At 40.8% G+C, this 18,738-nt stretch overlaps 1 protein-coding gene across 3 annotated transcripts in view; it reads left to right on the top strand.

Moving 5' to 3' along the window:
* zeb2b (zinc finger E-box binding homeobox 2b) overlaps window positions 1-2,539 on the top strand; it is a 54,848-nt gene extending 52,309 nt beyond the window's left edge. For all 3 annotated transcript variants that reach the window (XM_061829438.1, XM_061829454.1, XM_061829446.1), the window contains one exon: window positions 552-2,539. In XM_061829438.1, coding sequence (XP_061685422.1) covers window positions 552-1,126 — 575 coding nt within the window. In that variant the 3' untranslated portion in view covers window positions 1,127-2,539. The remainder of the gene's footprint in view (window positions 1-551) is intronic.
* Window positions 2,540-18,738: the final 16,199 nt, after the last annotated feature.

Below are 18,738 nucleotides of genomic sequence, written 5' to 3'. Positions count from 1 at the left end.
TCTTATCTATTTGGACATGAAAGTAGGGGGTTGGGGCAGTGATGCTTTCATGCTCACGTCTCTCTGTTGTTCTGGTCCTTCACAGAAGGGAAGTGGTCTGACTCGAGATTAAAAAGCCCGTTTCTCCTCGTATGAGGGCTATGTTGCAAAAGTTTAAAAGAAAAGAAATGCCGGCATCCTGCGGTAGGCGTCGTATCAACATGAACTTGAATCATATTTAGAGATAAGCTTGGCCCCCTCCCTGCTGAGCTCAGATTTCTTTACTCCTCAGCCACCGTATTTATAATGCATTGACGAGTCCGACGCACCGATGAGTTTCTTTGTTTGGATCGCAGGAGGGAACTTCCATAATGTCGGCCCGCGAATGCGAGCGCACTTTCGCCTCACAATTTGAATAACATTGAATTTGATGTCCCGTTATGTCATTTTGCTCCACGCCATCCAATCCATCAAATTCTTTGCTTTCCTCTGCTTTGTGTGATTTGTTTTGTGGCGCCCCAGCCGTCGTCACGCCCCTCATGTTCTCCGCTCTTTGTGTTTTGTGTCTGCAGGGAAGCGACCGCACCAATGCCAGATCTGCAAAAAGGCCTTCAAACACAAGCACCATCTCATTGAGCACTCACGCTTGCATTCGGGCGAGAAGCCCTACCAGTGTGACAAGTGCGGCAAAAGGTTCTCGCACTCGGGCTCGTACTCGCAGCACATGAACCATCGCTACTCGTACTGTAAGCGTGAGGCAGAGGAGCGCGAGGCGGCCGAGAGGGAGGCCCGTGAGAAGGGCCACCTGGAGCCTACGGAGCTGCTGATGAGCCGGGCCTACTTGCAGGGAATCACTCCTCAGGGTTACCCGGAGCTGGCGGAACGTGAGGCCATCTTGCGGCACGATGGTGTGAATGGAGGAATCATAGAGGGACGCAAGGAAGTGGATGAAGAATACGGGAAGACGGGACGCAGGGAGGATGAGTTTGAATTTGAGGAGGAGGAAGAGAGCAAGAGCATGGACACGGACCCTGACACGTTGAGAGACGAAGAGGAGAACGGAGATCACTCGATGGACGATAGCTCGCTGGATGGCAAAATGGAAACCAAATCGGATCGCGAGGACACGATGGAGGACGGCATGTAGTCGGCTTTCCACGGGGAACGTTTGACGTTTCTCCTGGTTCAGTATTATTACCTGCTCGGTTTAAGACTTGATGTTTTAAACCGTATGTGCACGTGCCTGAAGCTTCCGGGAAGCTTTGACCGCTAAATCAATGAGGCAGCGGCATTGAAGGGAGGGGGGAGGGGTTTGTGACTGAAGCTGCATTATGCAAACCCAACAAAGAATAAATACATTTGGAAAAATGTACAGTCCTAAGGCCTAAACATGAGTGTGGTGCTAACCTCCCCCTGCCCGTGTTCCATAGTATTTATAGCACAAAACAGAGACTTGTACAAATTGCACTCAGCTTCTATAATCATGAAGGAAAAAAAAAAAAATAAGTGTTGCCTATGTATATATTTATACGGGGTTGGAACAAGAGCAGCGGGGTCTGCGTACCCCTTTAGCCCTCTTGTGTTTGTCGTCACCCACCTTTGGTTCCGCCACCCGCAGCCACACTGTGTCAGGCCTCCAATCATTAAGACTGTGAAGGATATGGGTCAAAGAGGAGGATGAGCTTGTGGCGCCTCCGTCTTAAGGGAAAACGTGGGTTCTGGACGCTTTGGGGGTTGGGGGGACTGGGGGGGGGGATTAAATGAAGGATGAAGCCTTTGAGGTGTTTTATGAAAAAGAAGCCTTATATGCAAACCTTTTAACCTGTGTGTTTTCTGCAAGTGCCACCCTCGTATTGTGTCAAAGGAAGGTTACTTTTTTTTTCACCAGCTTCAGTATTATGGGACGTTTTACCATTGTTCTCTGCAGCACCCGTGTCAGTATTAAGACTCTAGGCAGCAGTTACTTAGTTTACATCATGTTGTGCAATGTTTTTTTGTCAGTATTACACCAAACCTTTTTTTTTTTCTTTTTGGAAAACAACAAATTGCATTCATTTTATTTGTAACTTGGAAAAAAAAAACTTATTTATGTGGCCCATTTTATATTTCCTAATTTTATTTATTTCATACTGTTGTGTACAGTACTATAGGTCTTCAATATATAGATATATTTTAGTAAAAAGGAACATGGTGTTGATCATAGGGCAAAATTTACGTAAAGAGAGCATTTATTGTGTTTTGAAACATTGTGAAATGCGAAGTTTAATCTTATTTTATTTTATTTCCTCTATTTTCCACATAATGGAAAATTCCAAATTTGGGAACTTTTATACAATTGTGAAAACACTGTATTTTCGACTGAAAAGAATTCCACTTTCTTCATCTTTGTTTCTTTTTTTAAGCTAAAAAAATGAAGAGGGACTGTTAAATACTATGTATGATATCATGGCTGAAGAAGAATCTTTCCTGAAATGTCTTTGTAAAAGTATTATTGAATTCTTGATTTGTAATTTCTCTTGAAAATGACCCTGCTCGAATAAAAGTAGCCAAATTACAAAATACCAAACATTTGCTGTGTCATCTTTGTTTGGAGGCCGCAAAATATTATGTTAATTCACAATCAATCAATCAATCAATCAATCAATCAATCAATCAATCAATCAATCAATTCTAATTTATTTGAAAACCGCCACTGCTATTTATCATATAGATGTGCTTTTTATCAGTTTAATTATCTATTACTGTAATGTAATATTTCCTCCTGATGCAGTTTATATAGAAAACTATGTAGTTATTTTAATAATGTAGGTTATTTATTGATTCATAAATATATTATGTTTATTTTCTCTTATTACCTCATTTAGACATTTTTGGACAATTAAAATGAGTAACGCATTCCTCATCTTATAAGGTAGTTTTGTTGTTTAACTACAAATATAATTGTAGTGGGACCTTCAATGTTTTAAATGTACAGTTTTACGACTAGCGACCTACCCCTCCACCCCTCCACCCCCAAAAAAACAATAACGGAGATTCTTTTAAACAAATGAATTTGACTATACTAGCAGGAGAAAATAATCATTGCACAATGTGTTTTCCTCTTCCTTCTTTGTACTTGCCGGTGACAGGTGGGCTCCACCAAGCAATCCTTCACTCCGGTTTATGCAGATGAACAGCAACATCAAAAGGCCCAGATGAAAGCACCAAAGGTTGAGCGATGCCAAACATCAGAACCGACTTTGCATTTTCCCATCGATCGGAACGCCACCGGATCATTCACAGACTATCTCACGGATGAAAATGGGGGCCGGGAGGAGGGGGCGGGCTTAGCTAAATGTTGATTAGCTGCTGAATTTTATATGTGACGTCGCAGAAAAAGAGCGATTGGGCAGTACAGCGTGGCTGGGGGCGATTGTTAGGGGCGCATCATCGATTGACCGTCCGCTACCTGTGCATCTTTCAGACTTGCACACAGGCTCTCTGGCTTAGCAGAAAAAAGTCAAAGGTGCGATGAAATGTTTTTGCAATTCCGGGAGCCTCACGAAAGACTGACAAAAATGGGCCAATTTAGAGCCTTCGCTGAGAAGTGCAACACTGGCTGGATGTGATTCAGTCTGCTTTTACATGTACCAATCAATATTGTCTGGAACTATTAGTAGAGGCCCGCTTCTAATTGCAATTGAGCTCAATGTACGTGTACAAGATTGATATTTAGTGCACTTAATTTCCTGACTGGTTCGAAACAAAAATTATTTCTGTGCTGGGACCTTACATGTAAGTCATTACAATCTAAATTCCCTCTTACTCTCAGTAAATATTTACTTTGCTGTATTACTGTCGCAGTGTTGTTAAGTGTAACTGCGCAATGTGACCTTTGCTTCTCAAACTTCCCCACATGCAACACTATTCCTGAAAAGGAAGACAATGGGGCGGCAGCGATTAGAGCAAGACATTTGTGAGGGTGGTGTCAATGCAAATGAGTCAATGGAGGCGCTGAGAGTGTATGTGCAGGGAGCGCCGTGGCCTCAGGCGAAATGTACACTTAGCTTTGGTCTCCACGAAGCCCTGCAGTGAATCATTGCAGCTCAGCTGTCCAAAACAAACCGCCAATCTGGGCCGGGCATATGGCCGCGCAGCGCCCAATGACAGTGATACGCTCATGTTGTCAAAATGCTCTCTAAGCACGTCACCAGGGTTGGAAATTGGATTGAACTAAAACAAAAACAATGATCATCATTTTCAGCATGTAAGCAAAGAAAATCAGTCATGGAGTCTGTAAGCGTCACGGAATCTCCAGAGCAGGCCTGACAAAAGTATGGTCTGGTGGCCACATTTATTGTGTTTATTATATATATATTTTTGTCCTGCTTGGTGAGCAGAGAGATTATCAAAAGTCCTGCAATATTTGTTGATTTATTTAGCATTTTAAAAGTTATTTATTCCAAATAATAAAATGGGCTTTAAACAGCCTTTTATTCGTTAATTTTATTACATAATTCCGTATTTTTGGGGAACAAAAAAAGTAACAATTGGCAAAATTACATCTATTGTACATAATTTATAAATGAGAATTTTAGTAATGGTGAGCCGATTTAATATATTTTATGTAGTTTTTTTTTTTTTTTTTTGGTCCTTTTTGAACCTCATCTACATATGACGTGCCCTGTCTGCCTATAAAAAAAGAAAAAGTCAAAATTTGGCCCTAGAACACAATAGTTTCCCCAGCCCTGTTCTAAAAGAGGGACACAGCGGTGCTAATCCTAGCCAAGATGCTAACTGTCTTCATGACATCATAAAAGATCAACATCAATTTGTGTTTATCGATTCATTGATAAGGTTAGACTGACTAAAGTGAGACTGGCACACTTCAGATGTGCACAACCCCACGTGGCACCCGAGCCGTTAGCAGGCCACATGAAGTATGGCTGCAGCCAAAGACACAAGGAGGGCCTTGGCGCTCAGTGAGAGAAAGTTCAATGACATGCAGGGAGGAGAAGGCACAAGTGACCAGCAGGGATTAACCAATCAGAGCGTCAGAAGAGCGGCCAGCTGTTCATTCTGGCCCGAGCGAAATGAGGCCCGGAGCAGGTGGTGTAGCCTGATGCCAGCGGTGCTGAAGAGGAGGGGAGCCCAGGAGAAAGATGCTGATGAAAGACACTCGCCTAATGTTTCGGCATCACTTTCGGACTCCCTGCCCGCGTTATCATGAATGAATATTCTACAAACGCAATATAACTGACAAATAAGCCAAGCTCAGTCTTTAAATGTGTGCCATTTTTTTCAAAAGAAAAGCAGGCATCAAAGGATCTGAGCACAAGGCAGAACAAGGAAACGTCAATCACACAAATATGGTCAGCATGGTATCCATATTATCAAAATCAAGATGATTTTCAAACTTGTACGCCAGGTTCAGTCTCACCAAAATGCTTGCGGAGGGCCCTGAGCAGATGTAGGTGAGTTTGTTATAAACCAGCCAGGTGAGCCCCCTGCTGGCTAACAAGTCAGGTTTAAATAAAGTTGGATTTTCAACTTTGTTCTCAGTATAAACTCAGTTTCAGGGTAGGTGGAAAGGCATGGGCGACATGACATTGTTCTTAGAAAAAATAGTAACAGTATAAAGATGCTGGAGTGGCAAGCAAGATAGGAAAACATAAAGTACATTGTATATTGCTGGATGCTGGCGGGAAGTTTTGTATGGTACTCGTGTCTCCTGTCAACTCCTTGTGATACTGTCTCCACTTGGTTTTGTCAACTCTGCTTAAAATTTGTCAGCCAATTAGCTCTTGTCCTCTGACGTCTTCTCACGCCTGTTTGTCATTAGTCGCTAAGTGTGTGTGAATATGCACACAATGTGCAAAAAGTGTGGGATATTGGATTTTCAGGTGAAATCTCATGATGAACCTTACATGTAGAGGGGCTTCAATAAGTCTCCATACATAGTAAAAATTATTGATTCTTGACATAAACCATTTTGTATGTATATAACATGCTCTATTGCTTGTATAATATGCTGACTTTAGGTTTTAGACCACATCTTGCTTGTTTTTTTTTTTTTTTAACTTAACAATAAGGTTTGACACAGTGTCGATACTCCTCATGTGTTTTCTGTTAAATGCAGCCATACGATTGCTTGATGAACTGGCCACGGCCATCAGAATGAGTTCAATTTGTTGCTCTTTATCGAAATGCTTTCTTTGTGTTATCTGAAAAATATTTTTCAAGTACATATTCAAATCATGGAACGGTATGGAATGTATTATGTCTCTCATGTATGGAGACTTATGGGACACCTTCTGACTACATCTGACCTTTTGTAAAAATCTGAATGAACATGTCCGATTCTTCAATGTTTTTGTGCTCTTTGCTCAATTTACTATTATGTAATGCCTCGCGCACACCGAGCAACACAGATGGAAGCAACTAAACTAGGCAACTACGAAAAAAGGTAATAAATGACTCTTCACCGCACACCAAACATCAATCTACCGGCTTCCTGCAATAGAAGAATTCTGACCATGTATCTGGTTTTGGGGCTCCACATATAATTGTTTTTTTTTTTTTTTTTTTTTAATGGAATTACAAAACATGGCGTGATTATCAAAGAGGGCATGAAAAGATGTATATTACAGTAAATGGGTGACAATTTAGGAAGGAGTGTGACAGATTGCCATTGATCAATTATTCTATTCACTCACTGCGCCTGAGAATTTCAGCGGTGACAGAGAAAGGTACAAATGATATTTCAAAGTATTATTGTAATACACTACATACATACAGAGTCTGGCAAAACTATCTACAAATCAGGAAACAAATGCAGTTGACTTCCTTGCAAGTCCTCCTGAATTAACACCTGCAGAGTTTTACCTATAGGATGTCACGTATTGCCTCAAACTGACTACAGTAGAGGCCTTTCAGGAAAGAAATTGGAATTGCATGTGCAGCAATCCCATTGGCCACTTTGGACATCACTACATAAGCAGTACTTGACCGAAAACACATTAATGTCTTAAAGCTAATGACCGCCACTTTGAGCAGCACTAACGATATACTGTATGTACTTTACTATATATGCACTATGTATATTCTTACATACATTATAGTCCACCTCGACAGCTCTGTGTCTGCCTCCGCTTCCCTTGCTCTTCTGTTGGCTTGTGCTGCTGCACCACAGGCCGCTGGCTCTTTCTGGTTTAGAACTATGAGGCTAGAAAAACACTTGCACCTACAAAGTCAAAATTCACTGGATGTTCGTAGTTCCAGAAAATGCTGGCAATCACAAGCTGATTTACTGTGGATATTATTTTATTATTTTTGGCATCGTAGGCAATGAATTTTGGTCAAAATGTCTGTAACTGTTTCAAACCCAGGCGGCACAGTAGATGAACGGTGAGTACATGTCACAGTTCTAAGGACTTCCTGATTGTGCAGTACATTCAAAATTGGCATCCCCCTCAATTTTAAATTTGACCACCCTTAAAGAATTGTAACTCTTTATGTACTGTATGTTTAAGGGTATAAAAAGTGTTGGAAATGCTTATAAGTACACTACATGATAAAGGTTAAGAGGCCCCGTAGCTCAGTGGTTAGCGCACTGGTTGGTAAACCAGGGGTTGTGGGTTCGTATCCCACTGGGGCCTCCACTCCCTGAGAAGGGTTGCGTCAGGAAGGGCATCCAGTGTAAAAAATTGTGCCAAACATATATATGCGTTCATCTGAGATGCCACGCTGTGGCGAACCCCAAGAGGGACAAGCCGAAAGAAACACACACACATGATAAAGGTTAAAAGAGTGAGGCAAAGATGAATTACTGCGGCATTGGGGACATTCATAAAGCTTTAAAATATGTAAAAACAAAATGACCACCACTTTGCAGGGATGATCCAGAACCCCACAATAAACAAGGGACTGTAGTATTTCAGTTAATTTTTTTTTTTGTGGGTTTGACACTGCAAATGTCTCCACCATGGGAATAAAACAAAATCAACCATCAAGCTTGTTTCTGTAGTCCAAAGGTTTGTGGGGAATTTGTTTTTGACAATGATCACATTTTGTGTCAATTAAGCGTCAAATTTCTTACATTGTTAACCCTCAAGAAGAAACGTTTGTGGTTGCTCAATCAGGTGAAACTGTGCAAAGCGTAAATACAGTAGATACTCCACCTCTGGAGCGTGTTGGCTTTGAGCAGATTCAGCCTCACATATCAAACATGCCGCTGGTCATCTGACTTTGGCGGTTTCCTCCAACGTTCAAAGGAGACCCTCACCCCCCCTCCCTCTCACTGAGGGGTAAGTGATTATGTGTTTTCGACAAAATGTTAATCTTTTGATATGCACAAACAGATTCTAACATGCCGGCAACAGCATCTTCCTTTTTTTTTTTTTTAATTATTTTTTTCTTTTGGGCTGACGGCTGATTAGGATGCCGGATCATGGTCCCAGCTGGGCGCAGGGTACATCGCTCATTACACGTTTTCTACAGGAGGATGGCTAATTCACAATGCCGCACAGCATGGTAGGTGTAATCATATCATGCAAAATCAACGGTCAGTTCAGCGCGGCTGGAGCCTGATTAAAGGCCGCCAAAGACAAAGTGACACATCCTCAACCTCATCGGAGTAGACGTTAAGCAAAGCATCACTTAGCTGTCAAGGTGCAAAACCCATTCCTTGCAGATACTGTATTATTCTTTTTTTTTTCTCTCAGGGATCAGCATGTATTTTTAATAAATCCACATGGGCGGACTGCGTGTTCACATCACTAGCAACTTGATTTAATTGGAGCTCAGCATTTTTGACGTAAAATATCTGCTATAATTAAGTAGCATTCTTCAGCGGAGCAACATGTGCCAGTTTGAGTGAACACAGGGTTAATGTCGCCTGGAAAAACCAGCAGTGATTTGTTAACCCTTTGCCTGCTCCCTTTTTCTCCTACTTCTGCAACAACGACGAGAAAATTAATTTACACTAGCCGTTTTTATCTTCAAAAAAGTGCTGTTTTCTTTTTTTGCTTGGTAAGTGATTATTCCTTATTGCTATGGCTGTTAATAGACTTAGCCGTGTGTTGTGCTCCCTCCATGGAAATAGTTAATTATTCCATTGAGGACTTCCTGGTCCAACCTTCCTGCTGGAGAGGATGAATGTGGCCTTGCATGTATGTAATGTCTTTAAGGAAGCATTCCCTCCACAGCCTGCAGGGATTAGGCCTAATGACAGAAGTTAATTATATTAAGAGTCATTTTCAAAAACAGTTCATGAACTGCAAATTATAGTTAAAGTTGTTCCTTAATGCTCTTAACTGTAATTAAATTGCCTAATATCTCAAGAAAATGAGCCTGTTGAGCAGCAGGGATGTCAGAGGGGAACTTTTACAGGGTCAGTCGTTAACAAACCTCAGTAGAATTCACCAATCACTTTAATGCTCTGTCTGCACATCAAGTATTTTTTGAAACACTTTTGTTTTTGTGTGCACACATAAAATGACATTTACGAACACTCACGACTTGTCTACTTTAAAGTTGTGGTAGTATATTCTGCGTTTGTGTTGAAAACAATTGTTCTCACGCAGATGTCACACACCAATGGCTGGATGTACACTGCACGTTTCAAATTACTCCGTTTATTTATGTATTTATTCATCCATCCAGTGCTGGAGTGCTGGAGCCAATCCCAACTGTCAATGGGCAGGAGGCGGGCTACACCCTGAACTGGTTGCCAGCCAATGGCAGGGCACATGAAGACAGACATCAGTCACAATCACACCTAGGGGCAATTTAGAATCTCCAATTAATGCAGATTTTTGGGATGTAGGAGGAGACCGGAGTGCCCAGAGAAAACCACACAGTCACAGAGAGAACATGCAAACTCCATACAGGCAAGGCCAGGATTTTAACCCCAGTCCGCAGAACTGTGAGGCCAAGGCTCTAACCAGTTGCTCTACCGTGCCTAGGTCTTATTAATAAATTCAATTATTTTCTGACAAGTCATGATATTTGTTAGCCCCACTGTTTTGCAAGTAAATTGTAGAGTAGATAGAGTTTCAGAAATAGGCAGATAAAAGATTTACTTGGGTAATTTTGTACTGCAAGCAAGCACTACAGAAGTGACAACATTTGACATGAGGGGGCAAAAGTTAGTCCATGGCAGTGGTATGGTAAACGTGTCAGTTATGGAACCAGTCAGTCCTCACCTCCAACAGCACCTTGAACTGACACTGCCAGCAAAAATGCAATTAATGCTCCACAAGATTAGCAGCAGCATTTCCAGTGGTCAAGACATAAGAGCATTCACTTTGCTTTTCTTCCTAACAAGTCAACCAATCATATACAAGCTAAGATGTCAAATGATCTGAGGTCACGACTCAGTAGAAATAGAGATGTGGTTGCAACAAAAAAAAATAAGCAAATGAAGGTCACGTTAAAGGACATTTCAGTACGTGTACAAATTACTTAAATATAACTTAAAACTGTACAGCAATACAGACAGTATCTGCTAATTAAATCAATTCATTACACATAAAGTCCAGGCTAAAAGTATATCTGTACACACAAACACATACTGTATAGATCTAGGGAGACAGAGAGAGGGAATCAGAAAGTGTGTTTAAAAAATGTCATATTTAACCCAGCTTTCTAGTCACAAACACTGGAGGGGATGACAATCCACTCAGGAGCCACTCACGGAATTTGTAAAGATTCCCAAGTGCTGTCTGTCCTAGCAGGAATTAACTCTCCTCTTCCAGCCGGTGAAACCTTGACACCTCAAGTGAAAAGTGCTCGAGCTGTCGTGCACTATAATCCCCCGAATGGTTGACAACATTCCCTTTTGAATACAAGCCGGAATGGAGAGAAAAAAAAAAGTAGAATTATGTGCATTTGTGCTCTGGTAATTAGATGACTTTTTACTCAATCATTGACTTTTTTTTTTGCTGCTGAGGACTTTTGAAGTGTAGTGATCCTCCACTCGGACAATTTAAAAGCAGAGAAACCAATGTCATTGGAGCCCTTAATCTCACAAAATTTAGGTTGGGTTGTTTTTGCAGATCAAAGACTTTAGCAAAAGTATTAAATGGTTGCCACGCTGTAGCCACAGAGCGCTATTGTTCAAGTTCTTCCAGGACACTTTTCACCCCGAGCGAGGTTTGGAGACTTTCCGAGTCATGCCATTTGTGCAACTGTGCATATTAAATAAATGCCGGGCGTGCATGTACTTGTGGTTACAGTGTGTGTGTGTGTGTGTGTGTGTGTGTGTGAGCGCACATGGGAGCAATATCTTCAATTGCTGCCATGTAGCTAGACCCCCCTTTGCTTTTCACACTTGTAATCATGTCCAAATTTGCACAGGGGGGTTGTGGGGGGAACTAGCAATGATATCAAATTGTGTGGGTGTTTTTTTTTTTTTTTTTTTTTGTAAAAATACACATTTTGGACGCCCAGGTTCTAAAGCAACTTCTAAGGCCCAAAGTTTAGAAACATTTTTCACTCCATCATTTTTCATCTGAAAGTGCAGATTGAATCACTTACATTGGAGATGTGCCATGTAACGAGATGAAATATGGAATTGAATGAGACTGCGAGACTTGGCTGCTGCCGAGCCTCAAAGGTAATTATTAAACAATTTGAGCAGTGGGGAGGATGGCGGGGGGATCACAATGACCAATCAACATGCACTCCTATTGTTCTGACAGGAGCAACATATTTTTTGTCCCTCCAGTGAGGCTACAAGTAATCACCCGTATGTGTCTTCGACAGTCAGCATGGCAAATGTGCTGCTGAAACACCATCGCATCATCCGAGCTTTGCCTGTGCTTGGCTCATGATGCTATTAGATATTAGTTCACGTTCTGTTAAAGCTGTCATGTACAGTGGTGGTGAAATGACTTAAAAGATGAATCAGTTCTAAGATCATTGCTCATTTACCCTCATATCAAAAGTTCCCCACTGAAATGAATTGAAATGTGATTGATCCAGTCCACCATTTAGGTAGGCTAAAATACTGGTAAAGATAAAAATTTCCATTGATGTGCTAATTACCCTAAGATGGTTGTACCAAAAGGCTAGATTGGGAATGGTGGCTACTGTTAGCCTGAATTCTGAAATGTGAACTTACTTACATTACATTGCATAACTTACTTGGCTGTGCTGCTAAAAATACATGATGGAGGGATCATTAATAAGGTGACATGTGCGATGCTCCAAATTTGTGTGAGAGAGGTGCAACTTCCGTACAATATTTGCTCTATACACATAGACACACACTCCAATGTACATATACACACTAGTTCTGATTGTGAAGAAGGTTCTTGACAAGCATCCGGTGGTCTCCGGCATCCAGGCCAAAGTGAGTAACCTACTTTAGTGCCAGTGCCAATGCTAAGGTATGCGCTTTCCCTTTATTCCAATGTGTAAAAACACTCATAAGTTGTCTGTATTTTCTAGTGCAGTAATTTAATGGCGGAATCATTTGTATCCTGATGGGAGAAAACTCCACAAATGCAGCTTCATCTGGGGATTGAAAAAAAATGAAGCTAATAAGAGATGTGGAGACCATATGAAACAGCACATATTTGATGATACAAGGGAGCCAGTAGGGGCCGCATGAACTGGGCTACAACATGACAACCCCTTCACATCAGATGCGTTGAACATTGTTGGAGGGTGCTTTTCTATGCTGGCTCCCATCTACAACGCTGCTGTTGAGTTCTTGGTAAAACAAATGTGTGTGCCTCAAAATTTCCATCAAGTGAAAATACTGCAGTAACAGTCAGGCCTGAGAATTGTATTGAAGATGGGGAGCCAGTTCCTCAAGAAAGTCCAGAAGAAGCTGTACACCTTGCAGTTGATGTTCCTTGCGACACTCCTGGACCCATCATTTAAATCAGGATTTTTCAGCAAAACAGAAACCACTGAAGATTGTGACTGACTTCTGAGTTTGCCACCATTACTAAGTCAAAAGACCCAGAACACCTGATCTTGGGAGCCAAGCAGATTCTGCTTGGGTGGGAGATGGCATTGGAATACCAGGTGTAAGCTTTTTGGGGAAAAAGAATAAAAAATGTTCTCCAGGTTGGGGTTTGAGCAGCAGGCCAATCACCTGATCCAGAAACTGCAATGTTCCTCATGGCACCGAGAGGTATAATAATAATAATATTAATAATAATAATAATAATAATAATTGCAAAGCAATTTTTTGGTACTTACTAACACAATGTTTGGATTTGGCAGCACCCTCTTTACCCAAGTTCACCCAAGGTTAAATTAGTAAGGTAATGCAACCTTGGGTTTCTGGTTGTTCAACACCATAACATACTGTAAGTCAGGGTGACATGATAGATGATATCCTCATGCACTCTCAGGAAGGATGATGGCACCCTCAGAGTGTGTTTGCACATGTTGGCAAGCAGACCAGTGGCAGCCCAGGTGGTATGCGACTGAACGAGTATTCTAAGCTAATCTTTTGTCCGCTCCCGGAGATAAATCTTGGTTTCAAAACGTAGAGATGACTATTGCAGCAGAAAAAAAAATTGCCAGTTGCCACGTGTAATAAGAAAGCATAACTTGGACTTGCAGTCCAGATTCCTGCCCACCATAGTGTGATCGTCACATTAGCAATATTCACACAGGGACTTGCATCAATATATAAATCAATATAGTAAGAAGAAGTAAAATAATAGCAACAAGATGGAATTCAAAAAAGATTTTTATAAAATTTAAGAAACAAACAAATATTTGTCCAATGTCATTTTCATTTATTTACTGTTGCGTTTTGCACTTCAGGGCCACTGTACTAATGTAACCTAGAATTTGCACAACTCAATCTTTTTCAGAGTGGAGGTGAAAATCAACAAATTAAATCAGCTTGAATGTGAATGACTTGTACTTGACTTTTAACTGCCTTCTTGGCCAGGTCACCACCGCAAAAAGAGACATTCTATTTAAATTGGTCTTTGGGTGCTTATACAACGTTTTGATTAAAATTTGTGAAAATAAATCTGGCTTCACAAAGATGCACACTTTCTCTTATAACTAGCATGTGGCTGTGTTCAGAAAGAATAGATTATATTCAAACTCATGTTCACACATACCTGCTAGCCTTTTAATTCCTACCCACTTCCGATGTATATAAACAGTGTACAGCATGCTTGTTAATATGCATAGTAATGATTACATATTATATATATATAATATAATATATATGTATATATATATATATATATATATATATATATATATATAAAATTATACATTATACAATGTATAACATTTAAAGCATATTTTACAGCAGTATTTTTCTCATGCTGTGAATGAATAGTGAAAGATGGAAAGATCCTAAGAATGTTGGAGAAAGTATATATATATATATATATATATATACATATATATATATATATATATATATATATATTGTATTTGTCAAAGTTTGTGGGCAACTGTCCACAAAAGTTCCAATCCTTCACAAATGCTTGGCCCATCCTCATTTGCGAGATGCGGTGGAGCATCAATCTGCTGATGGCGATGATGGCGCATGAAGGCTTTAATTAGCTGTGTGTATCCAATCACTGCGTGTCAGGGTCTATTGGCCGAGGCGGACGGGATGATGGCAGTACAGTTGGACTGGGCAAAGTGGGTCAGGTCCGAAGTGAGTGGACATGGAAGTGACGCCGGCATGTGATGTGACCCGTTAGCAGCGAGGCAAATGGACTCGGGGCAGCTCTCGTCTTCAATGCCCGGGCCAATGCAGGACGCCGGTTGCCACGGGGCGAACAAATCAGAGGAAGTCACAGTGACGTTGGCTGAGAAGTTTGCTGTCGTGCACTTTGCGTCCACTCAACAAACTCTGCAACTCCTCCCAGTAACTCTTCTCATCTCAGGTCTTCTTCCTACTCTTTGCTTTAAGATGATTTGTTTCCTTCCCTCTCCCTTTTTTCTCTTTTTCAAGCCTCCTTTTTCCTCTTTTTCAAGCCTCCTTTTTCCTCTTTTCAGTTCCTCACTTCCTTTTTAATTTTCTAGTTTCCTTCCATATCCTTTTTATCATTTCCACATTTATCTACCATTATTTTCATTTTTCTCATCTATCTTCTAATCCTTTTGTTCCCTGTTTCTTTTCCCATTCTTATGTCATTTGCTAAATCCCTTGTAAATTTGTTTTGTTTCCCCATCTACAGTATTTTATATTTTTCTCTCTGATTTCCTCATTTCCTTTGGTACCCTGGTTCATTTTCTTTATTCTGTTTATTTTCTAGATTTTATTTCGTATTCTTTAGAGGAGTATTTTTTCCTAGACCCAAATGGGTAACAAAATTGCACAGGTCCTCGGTTAACAATGATACCGAAATACAATGTTTTAAGGTTACGAACGGCCTCCTTTGTGCTCCTTTACACAGTTGCATTACAATACGTGGTCGCGTTTTACCAGATGGCATGCTCGGTTGATGCTATCCTGTTTTTTCACTATATTTTTATTTCTTGCAGATAGTTAATTATGACTTCTGTTTTACCGTCAATTAGTGAAAACAAATAAAACATAGTAGACATTGGACCCAATGTCCAATGAAATATTTAAATAAACCCAGGTCAAAGTTGCATTTTATTTATAAAGTATCATTATTTTGACAGATGTTCGTGAAATATTTGGGTAAAGAACATTCCAAAAAATGAAGAAATCAGTAGCAACATTTAAGTGAAATTCTGTAGCCCCTTTTTTGTCCAAGTTTTAATCATCGTAATCTACTTCGTCATCAAATAAGTAAGTGTAATGTTTTAATAAAAAATATAAGGACTGTTTTTTAAACAACACACTTTCTTTCTTGTTCTTGACATATATGAAAGTGGGTCACAACACGTTGACTCACAATAGAAGAATGCAGGTCCCAAGATGACAACAGAGATGCTTGAGAGTGTTTCACTTTGTCCCCCCCTCAATGGTTTTTGTTTGCAATCTTTACAGCCTGTAGAATTTCCCCGCGCTGCCCAGTGGACTGAAGAATGTAACTCACGTCTGTGTGTGTGTGTTCTAATTGAGGCAGAGTAGCGCGCCCTACTCGCCTCTGAGCTATGATGCTGGAAGTCTTTGACCATGATACGAGCGGGTGTCTTCTTGTCTATGCCTAAACAGGGCATCTGTAGCCATGGGGCTGCAGACTATCAGAGGTGATCAGCGTGACACACACACACATACCTCCTGGGGCAGGTTTGTGAAAAAAATACATTTTCCCTAAAATGAAACATTTTACATATGTTTTCTAAATCCTCTATTTCATTTGAATTGCACTTTTAACGCCAACAGGGTAAAGCCCCACCGTCTCCAATATTACAAAATATGAGTCGAAATGTATTTTTCTCAATGAAGTTTAAGCTTCTATTTTTAAAAACTAGATTTAAAGGCTGAATCGTGGAAGTCATGTCTAATTGTGTCTAAAAGTGTCTTCAGAACAAATGTCAAAAAGTAACCTAATAAAATCTGTGGCATCTCTTCTGGCCAAAAACTGTTTGGGATTCCGTTGAGGGTGGCGCGATGATTAAATTGTTTTACTCAATTCGACAATCACGTCTCATCAAGCTTTTCATATGCAAATTGTAGGTATGTAAAGCTCTGATGGTTTGATTTAAAAGACTTATCCTCAGGCGATAGCGGTGGGCTTCCAGGAAGAGCGGCATGAAATAAATACTTGTTAGAGTGATCACGCAAGTTCTCATCTTACCGGATGAAACATTTATTGATGTGAATCATTTATTTATGTTGCTTATCTTAAAGATATCACATGGAAGTGGATAAATAATACCCAAATTCAGACATGGCGGCCCTTGTCTACAGGAGCCACCCAATTTTCAGGGGGAATTACATCCTTTAGATTACTTGTCATCCTTTCGACTCATAATGGCGTTTGTCCTGAGGTCACGCCACTGCAATTATCCAACATTACTGGAATGCTCGAAGGGATTAAGAATAATGATCTCGATATGAATTATTATGTTGCTGCTGAGCATGAGAATGGGGAAGGAAGGGCAAGGTACCTTTTCTTTCAAGAGGGATGGAAATTCACATGTGAGTGTTTCTTTGAAGGAAAGGTCAAATGGAAATGGAAAGTATAAGCGATATTCTGCTCTTGTTGAGGAATTCTTATTATTGTGCGGATTACTTTGCTCGATAAAATGTGACAGTCGCACACTCCCTCAGCTGCCTCCTACTCCAAATCTTTGCCAGCATAGTTGAAATTCAGATGGGCCCGTCGTAAACGGGACATCTCTCCTTTCGAGAGAAGCGCCACAATGTCGCGCATTGTTATTGTGAACTTTTGGGCCGCGTAGGCTGCTTCAAGGTCTGTACTGGGGGCAGAAATATTTGACATTTTTCTATGATGGCGGTCTTGTTTCTACTTTTGTTTTCTATGGAAGACAACTGTGTGTGTGTGTGTGTGTGGTGTGTGTGTGTGTGTGTGTGTGCGTCACAGGGCAACACAAAACCTGAAGTGGATGACAAACACTTTCTGTGACTGTGGGATGTTGGAACCTCACCCGCCTTGTTCTTAACTCTTTGTGTAAATTTATTCTCTTGGAGCAATAATACCACGGTTCCAGAGTCTCTGAGAGTCTAACTCTGCGTATACTGTATTCATGGAAACTCTTGCTTTGCCTTTGGTTTAACCTAAAATTAAAATTACAGACTGCTGAGAGAGCAGCGTACAACTATTTTTCTTTTTTTTTTTCTATTTTGATGCCTGGTTCGTCTCATTTTCTGTACTGCTGACACAAAAGCTTCCAATGTTTTCTTAGTTGTCACATGACTTGTTAAAAGTGAGAATTGTCATTACAGCCACACTGATAAAGAGTTAGCAGAACTTACCTGGAATGGACCAAATGCATTACACATTTCTGTTGGTAGGTCCAGGTGGCGTTTGACTTTCTGGTGTCTATTTTTCAGGTTACTGCGATGCCATCTGAAAAAATAACCTCATTCTTGAAATATGTGATAATGTCGCATTGTATAGTAGGAGTATTCAGTAGTTCAGTGCTAGTACTGGAGGTGGCAAATTGTAAGTTCCATCCCTCCATTTTCCGAGCTGCTTATCCTCACGAGATATGCGGGACTGCTGGAGCAAATCCCAGCTGTTATCGGGCAACTGGTTGCAAGCCAATCGCAGGGCACATGGAGACAGACAGCAGTCACAATCACATTCATACTTAGGGACAATTTGGAGTCTCCAATTAACACATGTTTTTGGGATGTGGGAGGAAACTGAAGCGCCTGTAGAAAACCTACGCATGCACGGGGAAACCATGCGAACTCCACACAGGCAGGGCTGGGATTTGAACCCCCGGCTGGGATTTGAACCCGCATCCTCAGAACTCTGGGGCTAACGCTCTAACCAGACACTGCATGATGCTGCCCTCATTGTAAGATTTTACTTTTTAAAGACGAAGGGGCAGCTCTTCCACTCCATCACCTGCTATGTTCAGAGGAGAGAGAGTGAGTATATTGGTAGAAGGATGCTGAGGATGGAGCTCCCAGGCAAAAGAGCGAGAGGAAGACCGAAGAGAAGGTTTATGGATGTGCTGAGGGAAGACATGAGGGCAGTTGGGGTTAGAGAGGAAGATGCAGGAGATAGGCTAAGATGGCAAAAGATGACACGCTGTGGCGACCCCTAACGGGACAAGCCGAAAGGAAAAGAAGAATCAATATATGGCCAATGTTTCTATGTAAAGTCAATTTAGGTTGATAAGATGAGGTTCATAATAAGATTAGATTCATAACATTGTTCATCTTTA

Source organism: Syngnathoides biaculeatus, chromosome 2 (assembly GCF_019802595.1).
Source record: "Syngnathoides biaculeatus isolate LvHL_M chromosome 2, ASM1980259v1, whole genome shotgun sequence".
Taxonomy (NCBI): domain Eukaryota; kingdom Metazoa; phylum Chordata; class Actinopteri; order Syngnathiformes; family Syngnathidae; genus Syngnathoides; species Syngnathoides biaculeatus.
Note: the sequence above shows the minus strand (reverse complement) of the source record. Positions and strands in the feature narration are given on the sequence as shown.